Source organism: Fukomys damarensis, unplaced genomic scaffold (genome assembly GCF_012274545.1).
Source record: "Fukomys damarensis isolate Sample0158 unplaced genomic scaffold, DMR_v1.0_HiC HiC_scaffold_4, whole genome shotgun sequence".
NCBI classification, from domain to species: Eukaryota; Metazoa; Chordata; class Mammalia; order Rodentia; family Bathyergidae; genus Fukomys; species Fukomys damarensis.
The window spans coordinates 28,809,874-28,825,783 of NW_022900916.1; the positions used below are offsets into that span (position 1 = coordinate 28,809,874).

General features: G+C 39.8%; 1 protein-coding gene across 1 annotated transcript in view; it reads right to left on the bottom strand.

Moving 5' to 3' along the window:
• Positions 1-12,034: 12,034 nt before the first annotated feature.
• Hibadh (3-hydroxyisobutyrate dehydrogenase) overlaps positions 12,035-15,910 on the bottom strand; it is a 111,450-nt gene continuing 107,574 nt past the window's right edge. The window contains exons 7-8 of the mRNA XM_010628279.1: positions 14,297-14,453; positions 12,035-12,263 (exon numbers count right to left, since the gene is read on the bottom strand). Of these exons, the coding sequence (XP_010626581.1) occupies positions 12,105-12,263; positions 14,297-14,453 (316 nt within the window). The 3' untranslated portion in view covers positions 12,035-12,104. The remainder of the gene's footprint in view (positions 12,264-14,296; positions 14,454-15,910) is intronic.

Genomic DNA, 15,910 nt, shown 5'->3' on the forward strand with positions numbered 1-15,910 from the left:
AGGCAACCCAACAAAGCCTCTTCTTCCTTCTTAGCCTAATCAAATGCATCTGGGGAAGCAAAGGGCATGGCCTCCCTTTACACTTCCATCCATCTGAATTACCTGGACAGGACCTCAGTCCTACTTGAGTATGTATGAAATTGTCCCCAGCCTTTACTCTAACACTTCCCAGAGCTGCACTCTTTTCTTCCGAGTGGAATATATCCAAGGTGACATTTATAGGAGTGTACTGGTTGGATCTTGCTTCTAAAAAGCAGAATAAGGCTGACGTCCTTGGCCTTGATGAGATAGGACATGAAAGCCAAAAGTTATTTAAACCCAGGTTCTTAACTGAACAAGTTAACATCACCGATGTTTATAATAAGATGTCTGATAGAAAAATATGGTGAATGTTTAAAATTCTTTAAAATGTATTTATTATACAAGACACATTGGCATTAATTCCTCCCTTGCTTCAAACACATTTATCCCACCATTCTGGCCACTTTCTGAAGCAGTTGTGGAAGTCCTCTTCCATGAACATCTTTAGTTGCACTGTCATGACTGCCTTGGGATCCTGAATTTATTCAAAACATTCCTTTCATGATCACATTTAGTTTGGGGGAGAGCCAGAAGCCTCATGGTGGCAGATCTGGTGAATAAAGCAGATGTGGCCGTACCAAAATGTTTTGTAAGCCAGATAAGCTTGTCCCTCTCCACCAGCCTCTCACTGCACTTTCAGAAGGTCAGAGTTGGAACTACAGTACCGTTCTTGTTTCATTAGAAATCCGCCCCCCGCCCAGTACTGGGGATTGAACTCAGAGCCTTCAAAAGAGCTACATCCCTATCCCTCTTCATTTTTTAATTTTGAGACAGAGTCTTGCTAAGTTGCTATGCCTGGGCTTGAACACTTCAGCTTGAGCCAGCCTGGGCTATATTGCAAGACCTTGTCTCAAAAAACAAAAAAGAAGAGAGAGGGAGAAAGAATGGGGTGGGGAGAGAAGAAGGAGAAGAAGAGGAGAAGGAAGGGAATGAGGAAGAAAGGGAGGAGGAAGAAGGTCTTTACCAAAGTTACCCTCTGTCTCTACTGAGCTGCTCTATGTGTCATTTGATTCAGTCATCAGAAAAAGGGAGTATCTTTCTTTGATATTTTTGTTTTCACACCACAATTTAAGATTTTCTTAGTTTCCGGAGGAAGATTATCAGTTATTCTAAAAATCAAAAATAAAAATGCAGTGAGACTATCCAGAGGATCTGTTCCCTCTGGAAATTCTGGTCCTACTGTCTCTCAAGCAAAAGGCTGCTCTGGGTAGAGATTTCAGAACCTATAGTCAGGCTCCTTTCCCTCCACTGTCCCCACTGTTCTCTAATGCTAGGTGGGGAAAGTAAGTTCTGACAGGGTAGGAGGTTTTATCTGCCTTCAGCACTGTGGATCTCTGGCCTAGAACACAGCTTGGATCCAAGCAAGTCCTTGGTAAGCATCTGTGGCTAAATATCTGTGGTCTGAGTCTGTAGTTCATTTCCCCTTTCTAATTCAGATTAATCCTCCTTTAGTTCCCAGACAATGGAGAATGGGAGTGAAACCTTGTTTGAAACTAATGTTACCCTCATAACCTTTTTCCTTCACCATTTAGAATAAGCAAAAGCAAGTCTTAGGTCATCACTTTTCCATTAGCTAAGGACAGCAAAGGGCCGTTTATATGAACGGTCTTTCCCTTTCCCACAAAGTAATTATGCACGTTTCTAGCTAAAATGAAAAAAAAAAAAAGTGTACTTTCTAACCTGGAACTGGCACTGCTTATTAAGGTTGAAAAAGTGGCTGGAACTCACCGAGTCCTATGCAAATCAGCCCTGATGAGCCCTTAACTAATCTGTTTACAAACCAGACCTGCTAGACAGGCCTCAGTGATTTTCTATCAAAGCAAAGTACTGCTCTTTATGGGCATCTGGCTGTCGCTGAATGGGTAGTTTAAACATAGACTCTTTCCTTCAAAGTGAGATCAAAGGTTTTATTACTCCTAAATGAGTGCATTATTTCCACTTACTACCTTCTTGTTTGCGATTTGTGTTTATTAACAGCACTGTCTCAGGTTTACTTTGTGAATTACTAGTTTCTGAAAACAGTATGGCAGTTTTATGAACCACAGTATACATTTGTGGAGATTATGTAGCACATAATACACAGAATGGCCCATCAGATAGGACATCAGGCAAAGAAAATTCTCTGCAAAGATGACAATAGCTGACCATGTAAAATTCATTTATGATTTTTTTTTTAAAAAAGGAAACCATCTAGCATCACCAGACTAACACAAGAAAAGATTCCTCAACTCTGAAGACTAGAGATTTGATAACTCTTCCTTGCTTTGGGGAGAATTTTTTAAGTTTTAATTTTCTTTCTTCTGAAGAGGGTAAGTATGTAGGGCTGTACTATAGATGAGGGATGCCATTGGTACTGGTCAAGAAGCTTAACTGGGTATTTTCAGACAGAGAACAATTACAAGATTTTAAAAAGACAAAAATTCCCACGTGACTGATATCACTACTAAATCCTTTCCTGTGTTGAGGGCAGAGGTGTCCTCCCTCCCTACTCCTAAAACCAAGATTAGAACCCTGTCCTTCACTCTTACCCTCCAATCAGTCTTGAGGACAAAGCTGCCAAGCAAACTGCATCTTTTAAGATTTGTGGTGACACAGGAATACAAGCTTCAGGGTATCACTGACTATGAAAGGAGCTAGCCTAAACTGCTATGAGTGCAGTGTGATGCAGGGACACTCAACCTTGGAAGGACAGCTTTTAATGTCACTAGTAGTCCAGCCAGAAATTAAATGGATGGCCAGAAAAGGCCATAATCAGGGATCAAGCCACTGTTCAAAGTCATATCAGTTTTTAATAGTTTTTTTTTTTTTTTACACTGAGGCAAGCATAAATTCACAAGGATAAAAACACATTTATCAGAATCCTTTGGACAGACTCCTACCAATCCAAAATGAATTGGCTGTAAGTGGCAAACTGGACAACAGGGAAACCAAACCTACCGTAAATCTTGTCTTTAAGAGTCTCTTCCTGCTTACCACCTTCTAAGCATCTTTGATGGGTCAATTCTGCCACTGCAACTTAGGAAAGAAAATCAGATACCATGTATTAAACCCATATCAAAACAAAAGCATTCCTGCACACATGAATAAGATCAGAAATTATGTCTTAGAACACAGCTTTCAATGACCAAACAGCCCACTGTGGCATGCATGCTGTAACTTCACCACCACTATTTAGAAGTTGAAGAAATAGGCATCCAGGCTAAAAAAAAAAAAAATCATAAACACAAAATATTTTAACTTGGAGAAGGACAAGTCCTAGAACTCACGAGAAGAAAATGGTCAGAGCAGAAGTGCATTGGACTGTAACTATGTAATAAAACATGTTCATGAGCATTTATGTTGTATCTATAATTCAAAAGCTGTACTGGAAATACAGGTACTCTCTTCTTGCCTAGCGGCAGTTTGCTTTATCTTGTTTTGTTTTTTTTTAAACTGAGGATCGAACTCAGGTCCTTTCGCTTGCCAGGCAGGCGGCAGAACCACTGAGCTAAATCCCTGGCCCTATAGTTTGCTTTATCTTGCATTTTAGTGTAGCAGTCTTGTTTACTTGAACTGTTTGCATCTCTTTGTCTAAAATATGGACTTTTCATCTCTGAGACAAAGGATCAATTCTAGACAAAAGGGAAAGCCAAATAAATAAGTTAAGAGTTAACTAGTACAGCATACTAACGTTAGCACAAATAAGCTATCAGGTCTCCTTGGTCATCTTGGCTCATTAAAGGAAGAAAACTAAACCAAGCAAGGAGAATGAATCATCTTTGGCACTTATAGAGAGCAGACCTGGGGTCAGGGTTAAGGTCACCAAGAGGGGGGTGTGGTTTAAAGCTACATTTTGCCCCTGAGGTCTTTGAGATTAGAACTCTAAAATGAAATTACTGGAAAAGGTCTCAAATAGTTTTAAGTTAGCAAACAATATTTTAAATTTTATCCATAAATGGAATGAAATGGAAGTTCAAGATGGACAAATGTAAAAGAATAGTGAACTTGGTATCATTTGAACTCTGCTCAGAGGGGCTGAAAAGCTCCATCTGAAAGGTGAATTAACTCTTTCAGCGAGGCACAAGGCTATCTCTTAATGAAGCTGGGGGGAATAACTCACTTCTAAAAAGCCCGCACTACTCATTTTTACAAGGAGAGTGAATAATTATGTCTGATTTCATAGGATTAAAGGGAAAACTGTGAAAGATGTCAAGTTCTGACTAGACAACCTCAGTGAGTTCTTGACTCTAAAATACTGTTTAATATTGAAACAATATTTGTAATAGCTTCCAATAATCCAAATTTTAAAGTATTTTAGGCATTTATCATTTTTAATGACTATAGCAAATGCCAAATTTTGTCCTTTTGAAGATAAAATGCTGCACTCAAAAAGTCATAGGATTTGCATATACAGCCAAGGCTGAGAAACACACCCCAAACCTGCCCTTTGATTTTATGAGTCTGGCTGTGAGGAAGGTTTCCATAGCCGCCCCCTCTGCCAATGTCATTATTTTACAGAGAGGCCTGCCAAAAGGCAGCTCATAGCTAAGCTTGTGTGTCAGGTTTATTCAAGTGGCTCATTCTAGATGAGCTCTCTTGCCATCTCTTTACCAGGCATGACGGACTATCATTAATAAAAATGTATTGATCTCTGAATCTATTCCTGGCTATAAAAAAAATCCTAATAAATGAGATGGCTATATGAGCAATAAATAATACCTAACAAGAGGGAGTCCAAAAACTGTCAGAAGAACTTGCCTCACATTTTCTTAAACCTTTAACTAAGGGGAATTGGAATGTTAGAGGGGGAAAAATATCTCAGACATCAGTGCAATGCCCTCATTGTAAAGAAAGGGAAACAAATTCACAATATTGCATAGCTCAGTGACGACCTAGAGCTAGAATTCAGGTCTCTGGTCCCCCAGCCAAGGGACAGTTCTTGCAACAAAAGCACTCTCTTTAGGCTGGTAACCAAATGCTACTGCTCTACTATATTTTCCTGTTAATGTTCTGAAAGAGTCTAATTCTAATCTGAATGAAGTTTTTATCCCTTTTAGGTATTCTTGAATTATTAAATGATGAATACAATTAAATAGCAAAAGGTCATCTCCAATCTGTCTGCTGCCAATGAGAGACAATTCCACACATGCATGGTACGACAGACATGCTAGTTTATGGATCTGACACCTTGCAAGGAACGTTACAAATCCCTATGATGTCCTTAAGCTCTCTCTTCAATTGAACTGAAAGATGGCTAAAAACCCCACTCGGGCAGATGACTCCCTATTGGCTGGCCATTTGAGAATGCTCAGGGGCGCAGTTGCTGCAGCTGAGGCTGGTAGTAAGTTGGCCTGTTTTTCTGAGCAGCGGCTGCTTGCTGACAGTAGCCCGGGAAGAATTTATGCACAAGGATAAAGTTGCCTCATTCTCTGCTCAGATTCACCTTTCTCTCCCATACAATGTGGGCAGCTCATACACATTTCTGGCTGCTTAGAAAACAAGTCAAGATCAAATCTGGGAAATGAAAAGAATAGCCAAAGAGAGGCCCAGTCCATTTGGTGTTCACTTAAACTGGGACTCTGCTGTGGCTGGCTCAGACGATAACAGTGTCTGATCAATAGGACAGAAGCCCCTGAAACACTTACCTATTTACAGACTCCCTTGAAAGGCAGCTCATAGCTAAGCTTGTGTGTCAGGTTTATTCAAGTGGCTCATTCTAGATGAGCTCTCTTGCCATCTCTTTACCAGGCATGACGGACTATCATTAATAAAAATGTATTGATCTCTGAATCTATTCCTGGCTATAAAAAAAATCCTAATAAATGAGATGGCTATATGAGCAATAAATAATACCTAACAAGAGGGAGTCCAAAAACTGTCAGAAGAACTTGCCTCACATTTTCTTAAACCTTTAACTAAGGGGAATTGGAATGTTAGAGGGGGAAAAATATCTCAGACATCAGTGCAATGCCCTCATTGTAAAGAAAGGGAAACAAATTCACAATATTGCATAGCTCAGTGCCGACCTAGAGCTAGAATTCAGGTCTCTGGTCCCCCAGCCCAGGGACAGTTCTTGCAACAAAAGCACTCTCTTTAGGCTGGTAACCAAATGCTTCTGCTCTACTATATTTTCCTGTTAATGTTCTGAAAGAGTCTAATTCTAATCTGAATGAAGTTTTTATCCCTTTTAGGTATTCTTGAATTATTAAATGATGAATACAATTAAATAGCAAAAGGTCATCTCCAATCTGTCTGCTGCCAATGAGAGACAATTCCACACATGCATGGTACGACAGACATGCTAGTTTATGGATCTGACACCTTGCAAGGAACGATACAAATCCCTATGATGTCCTTAAGCTCCCTCTTCAATTGAACTGAAAGATGGCTTAAAACCCCACTCGGGCAGATGACTCCCTATTGGCAGGCCATTTGAGAATGCTCAGGGGCGCAGTTGCTGCAGCTGAGGCTGGTAGTAAGTTGGCCTGTTTTCCTGAGCAGCGGCTGCTTGCTGACAGTAGCCCGGGAAGAATTTATGCACAAGGATAAAGTTGCCTCATTCTCTGCTCAGATTCACCTTTCTCTCCCGTACAATGTGGGCAGCTCATACACATTTCTGGCTGCTTAGAAAACAAGTCAAGATCAAATCTGGGAAATGAAAAGAATAGCCAAAGAGAGGCCCAGTCCATTTGGTGTTCACTTAAACTGGGACTCTGCTGTGGCTGGCTCAGACGATAACAGTGTCTGATCAATAGGACAGAAGCCCCTGAAACACTTACCTATTTACAGACTCCCTTGAATGGGATAAGCCTGTACTATTGCAAAATTCATCTCATCTTCAGATCTACACAGTGTGTTTTAAGACTGTAATTGGAACTGCCATGCTCCCTGAGGGCAATAGAGGCTTCAGTTCCATGCACATTGATGATTAAAGTATAGAGAGTTAGACTAAGCTTGCTACCAAAAATGCATACGTTCCTTTCCTCCTCCAGAACTTTTTTCAGTCAGTTCTAACAGCATAAACTGAACTTTTTACTAAAAATTGTGGAAGAGATCCACATTCTGCAAGACTTTTGGGGTAGCTAAAACAAATCGCATTTATAACCCTAAGTAAATAAAAGTTGGTCTGGTACACAAGAATCTTTAAGTTTATGTAGAGATAACAACATGAATGTAACACTGTAGCTTCTATTCATTCATATGTTCTATTTATGCTCTTACGCAAAAATAGGCACTGAATCAACATGGGTACTCAAAACTGATGTGACACATTCTGTGCCCTCAACTTGTTCAGACTCTGGTATGGAAGACAGATGAGTAAAGCAGCCAATGTAAGAGGCTAAGTCCTCCAGTGAGAGAGCGCTCAGCAAGGAGCCATGAAAGCAGAGGGGAAATGACTCAGCCTCAAGCCTGTGCCCGTCAGCCAGGAGGGGAGGTGAAAGGCATTTCAGGTTACGGACACGGCATGTGTAAAGGAAATTGGGTGTGAGAAGCATGGCAGGTTTGGGAAGTGGCAAGTAGAGTACCATAGGTAACTGTGCTGGTGGAGTAAAATAGAAGCTAGAGCACAAAAGGATTTAAACATTATGCGTAGAGTTCAGACTGCATTCTAGACTCAAGGATTTTAAATAGGGGAAGGACTGAATTAGATTTTAGTCTCAGACTGGCCTGTTCCCAAGCACTGTGAAGGATGAACTGGGCAAGAACCAGATTGGTAGCCAAGAGGCAGCTATGAATCTAGAGACCAAAGGATTTAATGGTTGTCCATTAAATCTGGAAGGGCTGGAAGGCAAAGGGGAAGAATAGGAAATGACTGCAAATGAACCCAGGGGATTTTAAGGGGATGCCGGCAATGTTCTAAAACAAGACTGCAGGGATGGTTGTATAATTTTTTTGGGGGGGTATGGGGAATTGAACTCAGGACCTTACATTTGCAAGGCAGGCACTGAAACCACTGAGCTAAATCCCTGGCCCCATAATTTTAAACTTACTAAAATATCAGAAGCAATTCCACATAATTTTGGGGAGAAATCATTTCATGATTTAATAATGATTAGGCTTTGTTTTCCTCCCCAAAGGTCAGCTACAACATGATGAGACAGAACTCTGTATTAGTCTCTGGTCACAGCTAAAACCTCAATGGTCCTGTGATGCTGTGACACTCTGGGCCAGGAGTTCTTCAGATGAAGACATGCTGGTTCCTTTGAGAACAGAGTAGTAAGAGAAAGGTTTCATCTGGGGAGGGACAAATTCCTAATCAACATAAATTCATCAACCTAAGATCTTCATCAGCGTAAGTTCCTCATCACCCTAAGATTATTGCAGCCTTCTGAGTCATGTGTTACTCCTGATAAAGGTGTGGCAAGCTTGTGGTGCCTTCATCTTTGCTGCCCAAACAAGCATTGATCAGGCCCAAAGCTTAGCTTCTTCTCTAAGTCTCATTTCCTGTCTTTATACATTAATTTGCCTTGTGCTGTTGTGGCTCACAAGAGACGAGGACTCACTGCAGGGGCTCTCGAAAACATTCCCTTTCCCTGTTCCCTACACCAAAAGCCATCAAATTGTGTATAAGGAGAAAATTTTATGTAAATTGTACCTCAATAAGGCTGCTAAAAAATAAGTAAGAGTAATTGTAAATATATTAAAGTATCATAGAAAAGAAGGTAAGGAAACTCAGTTAAGTGCTAGAAATTTAGAATGAGCCATAGAGAGGGGGTAAAGGAAGTCAGAGGATATTCCTAGGAATGTGGGAGCAGGAGAAGCAGGTCTGTTGGCGAAGACAGACTGAGGTTTTCACAGCAGGTTTCAGGTTGTTGTAGAACCCTTGAGAAGGATTTCTTGAATTATGCATTATGAACATTTTGGGCAGGATAATAGTTGTTGTGGGTTTTGCCTTGTATTGTAGGATGGTTAGTAGCTTCCTTGGCCTCTGTCCACTAAATTCCAACAGAGTGTGACAACCAAAAATGTCTCCCGACATTTCCACATATCCTTCCTGGGCAGAGGGACAGCCCCAACTGAGAACCACTTATAAAAAAAGACAGATCTTTACTCATGATTTTCCCCTTTGTATGCATATACAATTCTGAAATACATTCACAAAGTTATGAGACCATCAATACATTTTCATCACCTCTAAAATAAACTCCATATCCATTAGCAGTCACTCCCTATTTCCCCTCCCAGCCACTAATTTACCACAGACTCCTGTGGATTTGCTTTGTTAACACCTCATGTAAGGAGACTGTATGGCTTTTGGTTTTGTTTTTAGCTTCTGTCAGATGGCATACTTTCAATGTTCATCCATGTTGTAGCATGTAACAGTACTTTGTTCCTTTTTATGGTCAAATAACCTTCCACTCTGTGGATAGACCAGTTTTTCTAATCATCGGTTGAGGGATACATGGGATCATTTATACTTTTTTGTTATTATGAACAATATGGCTACGAACACTCATGTGTAAGTTCTTGTATGGATATTTTCACTTTTGGGTGGCATACAGCTAGGAGTAGAATTGCTGGGTCACGTAATAATTCTATGTTTAACAGTCTGAGGAACTCCAAACCATTTTCAAAGCGGCAGCACCATTTTGCCTGCTCAACAGTAATGTGTGAGGGCTCCAATACGTTCACATGCTCATCATCACAAATATGGCTCCCAGGACACTGTTCCTACGCTTTTACTTGTCACTCCTCAGTTTCCTAACCATTAAGAGTTAACAATGGGCTTGGTCCTGGGACCCTTAATTCTTCTCTACTTAAAGATGTACATTAAGCATTTCAAGCAAACTTGTTTTGTTTGTTTGTTTTGCTCTTACACCTCACATAATCCTTCCACAGTAAAGGGCGCTCCTTTCTTCTACTTTCTCAGGCTCCAAACTGTCTTCCTTGACTCCTCCCTTTCTCCGTGACTCCATTCATTAGTTAATGGCTCCATCTTTTATGATCAGAAGCTGACCACTTCTCTCCCACATCGCTGGAAAACTGTGGTCCTCACCACTACTCTCTCTCATCTGGCTTAGTACAGTAGTCTCCTAACTGGCCCCCCTGCTTCCCTGATGTACCCCTACACTCCATTCTCTATTCAGTATCCAGCATGAGCCTTTTAAAAAAAGTAGCTCTGAGCAAAACACTTCACAAACTGTGGTAGGTTGTTTGCAAAACAACACGAGTGCCCCATGACTGTGTCCACTCTCTCATGAAGTCCCCTCCTACCCTGACACTGGGACTTCCTTTGGCTAACAAGAAAATACAAATATGAATCCAGCAGAGAGCTGAAAATAGCTTCATCATGGCTTGTTCTCTGTTCTTATAGGGAACACTTGTGCCATCATAAACATACTTAGGTAGCCTCCAGGAGGATGACTGACCACATGGAGACCCCATAACCATTCCAGGTGTCCTGGCTGAGGGAAACTCTCTAGGTCCAGATGAATTGGCCCATCTAGAAGAACAATACAACCATCCTAAAGAATCTTGAAAAGTAAATTTGCTTTTTTAACCCACTCAATACTGGGGTGGTTTGTTACCTAGCAAAAGCTGACTCACTGCTCATTTCACTTAGAATAAAAGCCAATAGACTAAAATATCTATGGCCTTACCTGATCAAGTTCCCCTCATCCTGTGCCCTTTTACTCACAGCTTCCTTTTATTTCTCATATCCAACATCAATTCTACCTCAGGGCCTTTATATTTTCTTCCCTAATTCTTGGAATGCTTTTTCCTCAGACATCTGTATCACGCATTCCCTGACTCCTTTCTCTCTGCTCATCTTTGCCACCTTATCAGAAAGAACTTCTCTTACCACTCTAAGAAATATCCTTGCCTCTCTCCCATCTGTGCCCTTTTTCTTGCTTTATTATTTTTCACACTTATTATCATATCTTGTGATTGTTATATCCCCCCACATACACATCCTGCTACGAGACACCTGAAGACCAGAATCCTTGCTCTACAAGGGCAGGATTTTGTCTTGTTTGTAACCGTATCCCTAACTATATCCCTAACACTTTATAAAAGTGCCTGGAATTTTTTATCTCCAAGAAAATGATGGAAGTAGTAGTACTTCTGCCAATTTGGTGTCTATTACTCACATGTTTCTTCGGGCATATTCTTCACATTGGAACCTATTTCCTTAATGTGGGCTGAATTCCTATAACACATTCAATCAGTCAGCCCTTTGAACACTAAGCAGGGCAGCAGGATGCTGGTTTTCCACTGGCCAACTCCTACCTCTATTTCTTTTCATCTCCCCTCCCTTTTCCCTTCTTTTTTCCAACAGTGTGTTTGAGAAGAAACAAAAACTCAAGAAAATATCAGCATAGAAATTTATTTTAATTCAAAATAATATGGTTATATTTAGAATAATACAATTATCTAAAGCAAATATCTTCATTGGCTCTGAAACAGTCTTAAGATGTTCTTTTGAAGTCAAAAATATGTAGTAAGAATGTACAAGGAAGCAAAAAATATAGAAATAAGTCTGTTGAGTACTGGGAATTGTAACAAGAGGGATACACTATGATACTGTAACAGAGTCCAAATTATAAAATGTGCAGGGATTGTTTTATCAATTTCCTGAAAAATCATTAACTTTAGAACCACTTAGTTAACAGCACCAACTTCCCAAGGAATATAGGTAATAATTCACTATACTTCCTTTCTCTAATTCTCCTCACAGTGGCTTTTCTTTAAGATGGATTTCATCTTGTTGACAAAATATTTGGTTTTATTTGTAAAGCAGAGTAAATAATATCCTGATTGAAGTATAGGATTATTTATTCAAAGATACTCAATGATCGTATTTCTTAGAAAGGTCAATTCAGTTAGCAAAAACCCTCAATGGCTTGCAGAAAAAAAAATTTTTTTCAGATGTTTGCTAAACACACAAAAAGAACATGGGTGAGAAATCCTAGGGATTTCTGTAACATAGACAATCGAAAGCAGAGAGATGACCTTGATTAAACCTATTTACTTGTGCAGTGAGCTAGAAGGATGCTCCACGGAAGAGTTTGTTCCAACAATGTCCATGCCAAGGGGCACGCTCAGAAGTTCTCCTCCTCTCGTAGAAACTGGAACACAGCTGAGAAGTCTTTCTTTGAGTAGCCCTTTGCACACATCACCCTGTAGATCTGATGGGCCACACTGCCCAGAAAGATTGGGCTCTTCGTGCTGGTGGCAGAATCTTGTGCCAATCCCAGATCCTAAAACAAATGAGCAAGAAGGAATACACTGGTAAAGGCTCACTTTGGAACTATAGTTCCTAATACTTTGGTTTCAAAGACAGAAAATTAGAGTCTGAAAACAAGATTCTCATAAGCACTATGTTTGTTTTTTGGTACCGGGGATTGAACTTGGGTCCTTGTGCTTGCAAGGCAGGCCACCGAACCGCTGAGCTAAATCCCCGGCCCAGCACTATGTTTTTATTTACTTTTGTATTGTGGTACTAGGATCAAACCTAGGGGTCTACACAAGCTAATTAAGTGCTCTACCACTCAGCCACACCCCCAGCCCTAATAAATTTTTATAAGTGCTTTTATACAGCTAAAAAACCAGCTCCAAACAGGAACTTTGATTTCTGGTGTCTCCTCCACTTCCCTACCTGTCACAAAACCTACTCGTTCAGTTTGTTTTTGGATAGAAGTTACTATTACAGGTAGGATTATATAGAGAAATTAATTTTTTTTCCAAAGCTGTAGAAGTCTGTAAGATTGCTATAAAATAAAACTATTTTTTAACAGAAGGGGAAAAATTGCAAAATAGGAAACATAGTTTCAAATATTACTTCATGCAATAAATATTCAAGGTGTGTTAACAATGTGTCAGACGCTAGAATACAATGAAGAACAACAGAGCCACAGTCCACCCAAACTCAGCCTGTTGAAGAAGGACAATTAAATAAGTATTTGCATAATCTGAGAGGAGAAGGGAGGTACTAGGAGCTAGGGAGGCACAGTGTAAAGGGGCTTATACCTTCTGGAGGAAGAGATGCCTGCCCATGGATCTGAAAGGTACAGGCAGATATTAGTGGGTGAAGTCATAGGATGGAGGAGAGGTGGTGGCAAGGAAAAATTATCCTAGCAGAGGGAAGAGAAAATTTAAAAGTTTTCAAATGAGAGTGGTTTAGCATGGCTGAAGTAAATGAAGGGGAGTAGGGAAGAAAAAACAAGTCTACTGAGGTAGGTGACGTCCAGGCCTTAAAAGTCAAGTTGCAGAGCTGGACTTTAATCTACCAAGGAACTAGAAGCTATTAAAGAACTTTACAGAAGAAGTAACAGATATTTACATCTCAGAAAGCCCACTCTTGTGCGGTGTGGACAATGAATGGGGGGAGATCAGGGCAAAAGGCATGGAGACCAGTAGACTCCTGTAGTCTATTTTAATGGAGCACAAAGTACCAGTGAAGAAGAAAGGGAAATAGATGTAAGTCAAGGTGTCTTCAAGTAGTAGAATGGACAAATGTCGTGGGAAAACAGGGACAGCACACCACGTATGGTTATGTATTATTGCTTTTGTAATGGGGGAGGGGGGATTCAACTGGTGGGGAATGAACTCAAAGCAGAAATCTGAAAGCCTACTGGTCTGAACAGTGGAGATCACAAACACAAGCCAGCCAACTTGCTTTTCAAATGACTTAACTAATTTGTACATAAAACCACATATTCTCTTACAGCAGGAAGATATATTTAGAAATCATAAGACCCTTTTCCTTTTGTGTGTGAGCAATGCCAAGGCATTCATTAACAATCAGAAAATTCAAGGGCCGGAGATTTAGCTCAGTGGTTCGGTGGCCTGCCTTGCAAGCGCAAGGACCTGAGTTCAATCCCCAGTACCAAAAAAACAAAACAAAACAAAAAATCAGAAAATTCTTACTACTCCTGCTCTCAAGAGTTGATAAATTAAAATAAATTTATGATAAAGAAGAAAAATCTCTGGCTCATATTATGAACAAACCAAAGCACAGAAGAAAAATCCTGGCCCATTTTTCTCATCCCAAAGCCCAGGGACGAAATGAACAAGATAAGGATCTTTATCTAAGCTAAGGTTTCATTCAATTCTAATGGGAAAGTAAGTCACTATTCTAAAAATTTTGCCTTCTAGGATAGACATATACTTTGGAGAAGGGCAACAGGAGGTACAGAGGGAGGAAAGAAGAGTTGGAGAAAGAGGAGGATAACAGAAATTGCAGCAATAAGCCTTGTTTTACCCATCTCGGTTAGTCTCTGCAGTTACATACCTTAGCCATGAGTGTTGTTCCAAATCCTCCCTGATAGTTATTAGCTGAGGGAACGCCATCCATCACTCCTGGTACAGGATTGTAAGTATCACTTGACCAACACCGTCCTGAACTCATATTTAGGATTTTAGTCAATAGTTTTGGGTCAAGTCCTAACCTGTCAAAGGTCAAAGAAAAGAAGTATTGAATGTCAAAGTATACAAGTCATGCATGACTTATTTGCATAGGTGGATGTTCTATCGTCTTTCTCCATTTATTCCATCTATATCTTCTAATGTCAGAGCAGGTTAGAATGAGCAAAGAATCCAATTTTAAATTATAGGGTACTAAAAGCTACTGACTGACTAAAGGAGATCACATTTGAGGCAGGACACTGTGCATTTAGAAAAACCTTCTGCATTATTCTATTACTAAGAAGAAATAATACATAACTGTATAAAAGTGCTAGTTTGTTTGTCACATGGGTTTTCTAATCTTTTAGACATTGCCATTTTCATGTTCCACTTATGAACTTTAAACCAACATGATAATCTGAATTTTATATTCTTCACACACAAATGATGTATTTCAGAAAGAAATATTGACAGATAAATGATACATTATGGGATTCTGTGTGCATGCATTTAGATGTACGTTTATTCCTTTGGCTTTTATGTGAATAAATGCAAGAGATGATCCATGAGCAGTAAAATGAGTTTAAGAGAAGTTATCATTATAAAAAATACATTTCTTGCTGGAAACATTGCCTTATTTATTAAATCTTCATTAGACAATCTTGCTTATGAAGCAAGTCTGCCCAGAGCTGTGACATATGCTATCTATTCAGAAACGTGCATTATAGTTATGGGTCAACTGCTGATAAGGTTACTGATCCTGATAAAACAAAGCTTGCCCAAGCGGAAACATCATTTGTTCTATCACTGGGCTGATGGCATAAACAGCCGCTCAATGAGGACCCTAGAAAACAGCATCAAAATACTCAATTCCTTTGATTCTGACACAGTTTAGGAAGCATAATTTTGTTAAGGAACACCAAATCAAGTTTCAAATAAAACGTTACACCCAGCATTTTATTGGTTTCTTTCAATCAAAGTGCCATTAAAAAACAATCACCATAAAAGCTTTTTGTATTTTCTTAAAACAACAACTTCTAGGGGGAAAAAAGACTCAAAAGAGACACTTATGTAAATGTTAAACTTCATTTGGCATACTTAAATTCTTGTTTACTTCTTGTGTTTGAAAGATCTGTTCATTTCAAAATCTGAATAGCAGGACCAGTAAAACATTTATCTGAAGCCAGAGCAGGGACTGGAGCTAACAGGGTGTGTTTGGAGTTGACACACAACACAACTACTATGTAATCATGCTTTCAGGAGGTGGCAGTGGTTCATGGAATGCTACATGTCTCATATCTGAATTCATATGGTGGCCCATATTATAATGATAGGCTTTTTTTGTTTTTTTTTGAGACAGGGTCTCACTATACAGTTGAGACTGACCTGGAACTCACTATGTAGTCCAGGCTGGTCTCAAATTCACAGCGATCCTCTTTCCTCAGTCTCCCGAGTGCTGGGACTACAGGTGTGCGCCACCAAGCCTGGCTATGATATATAT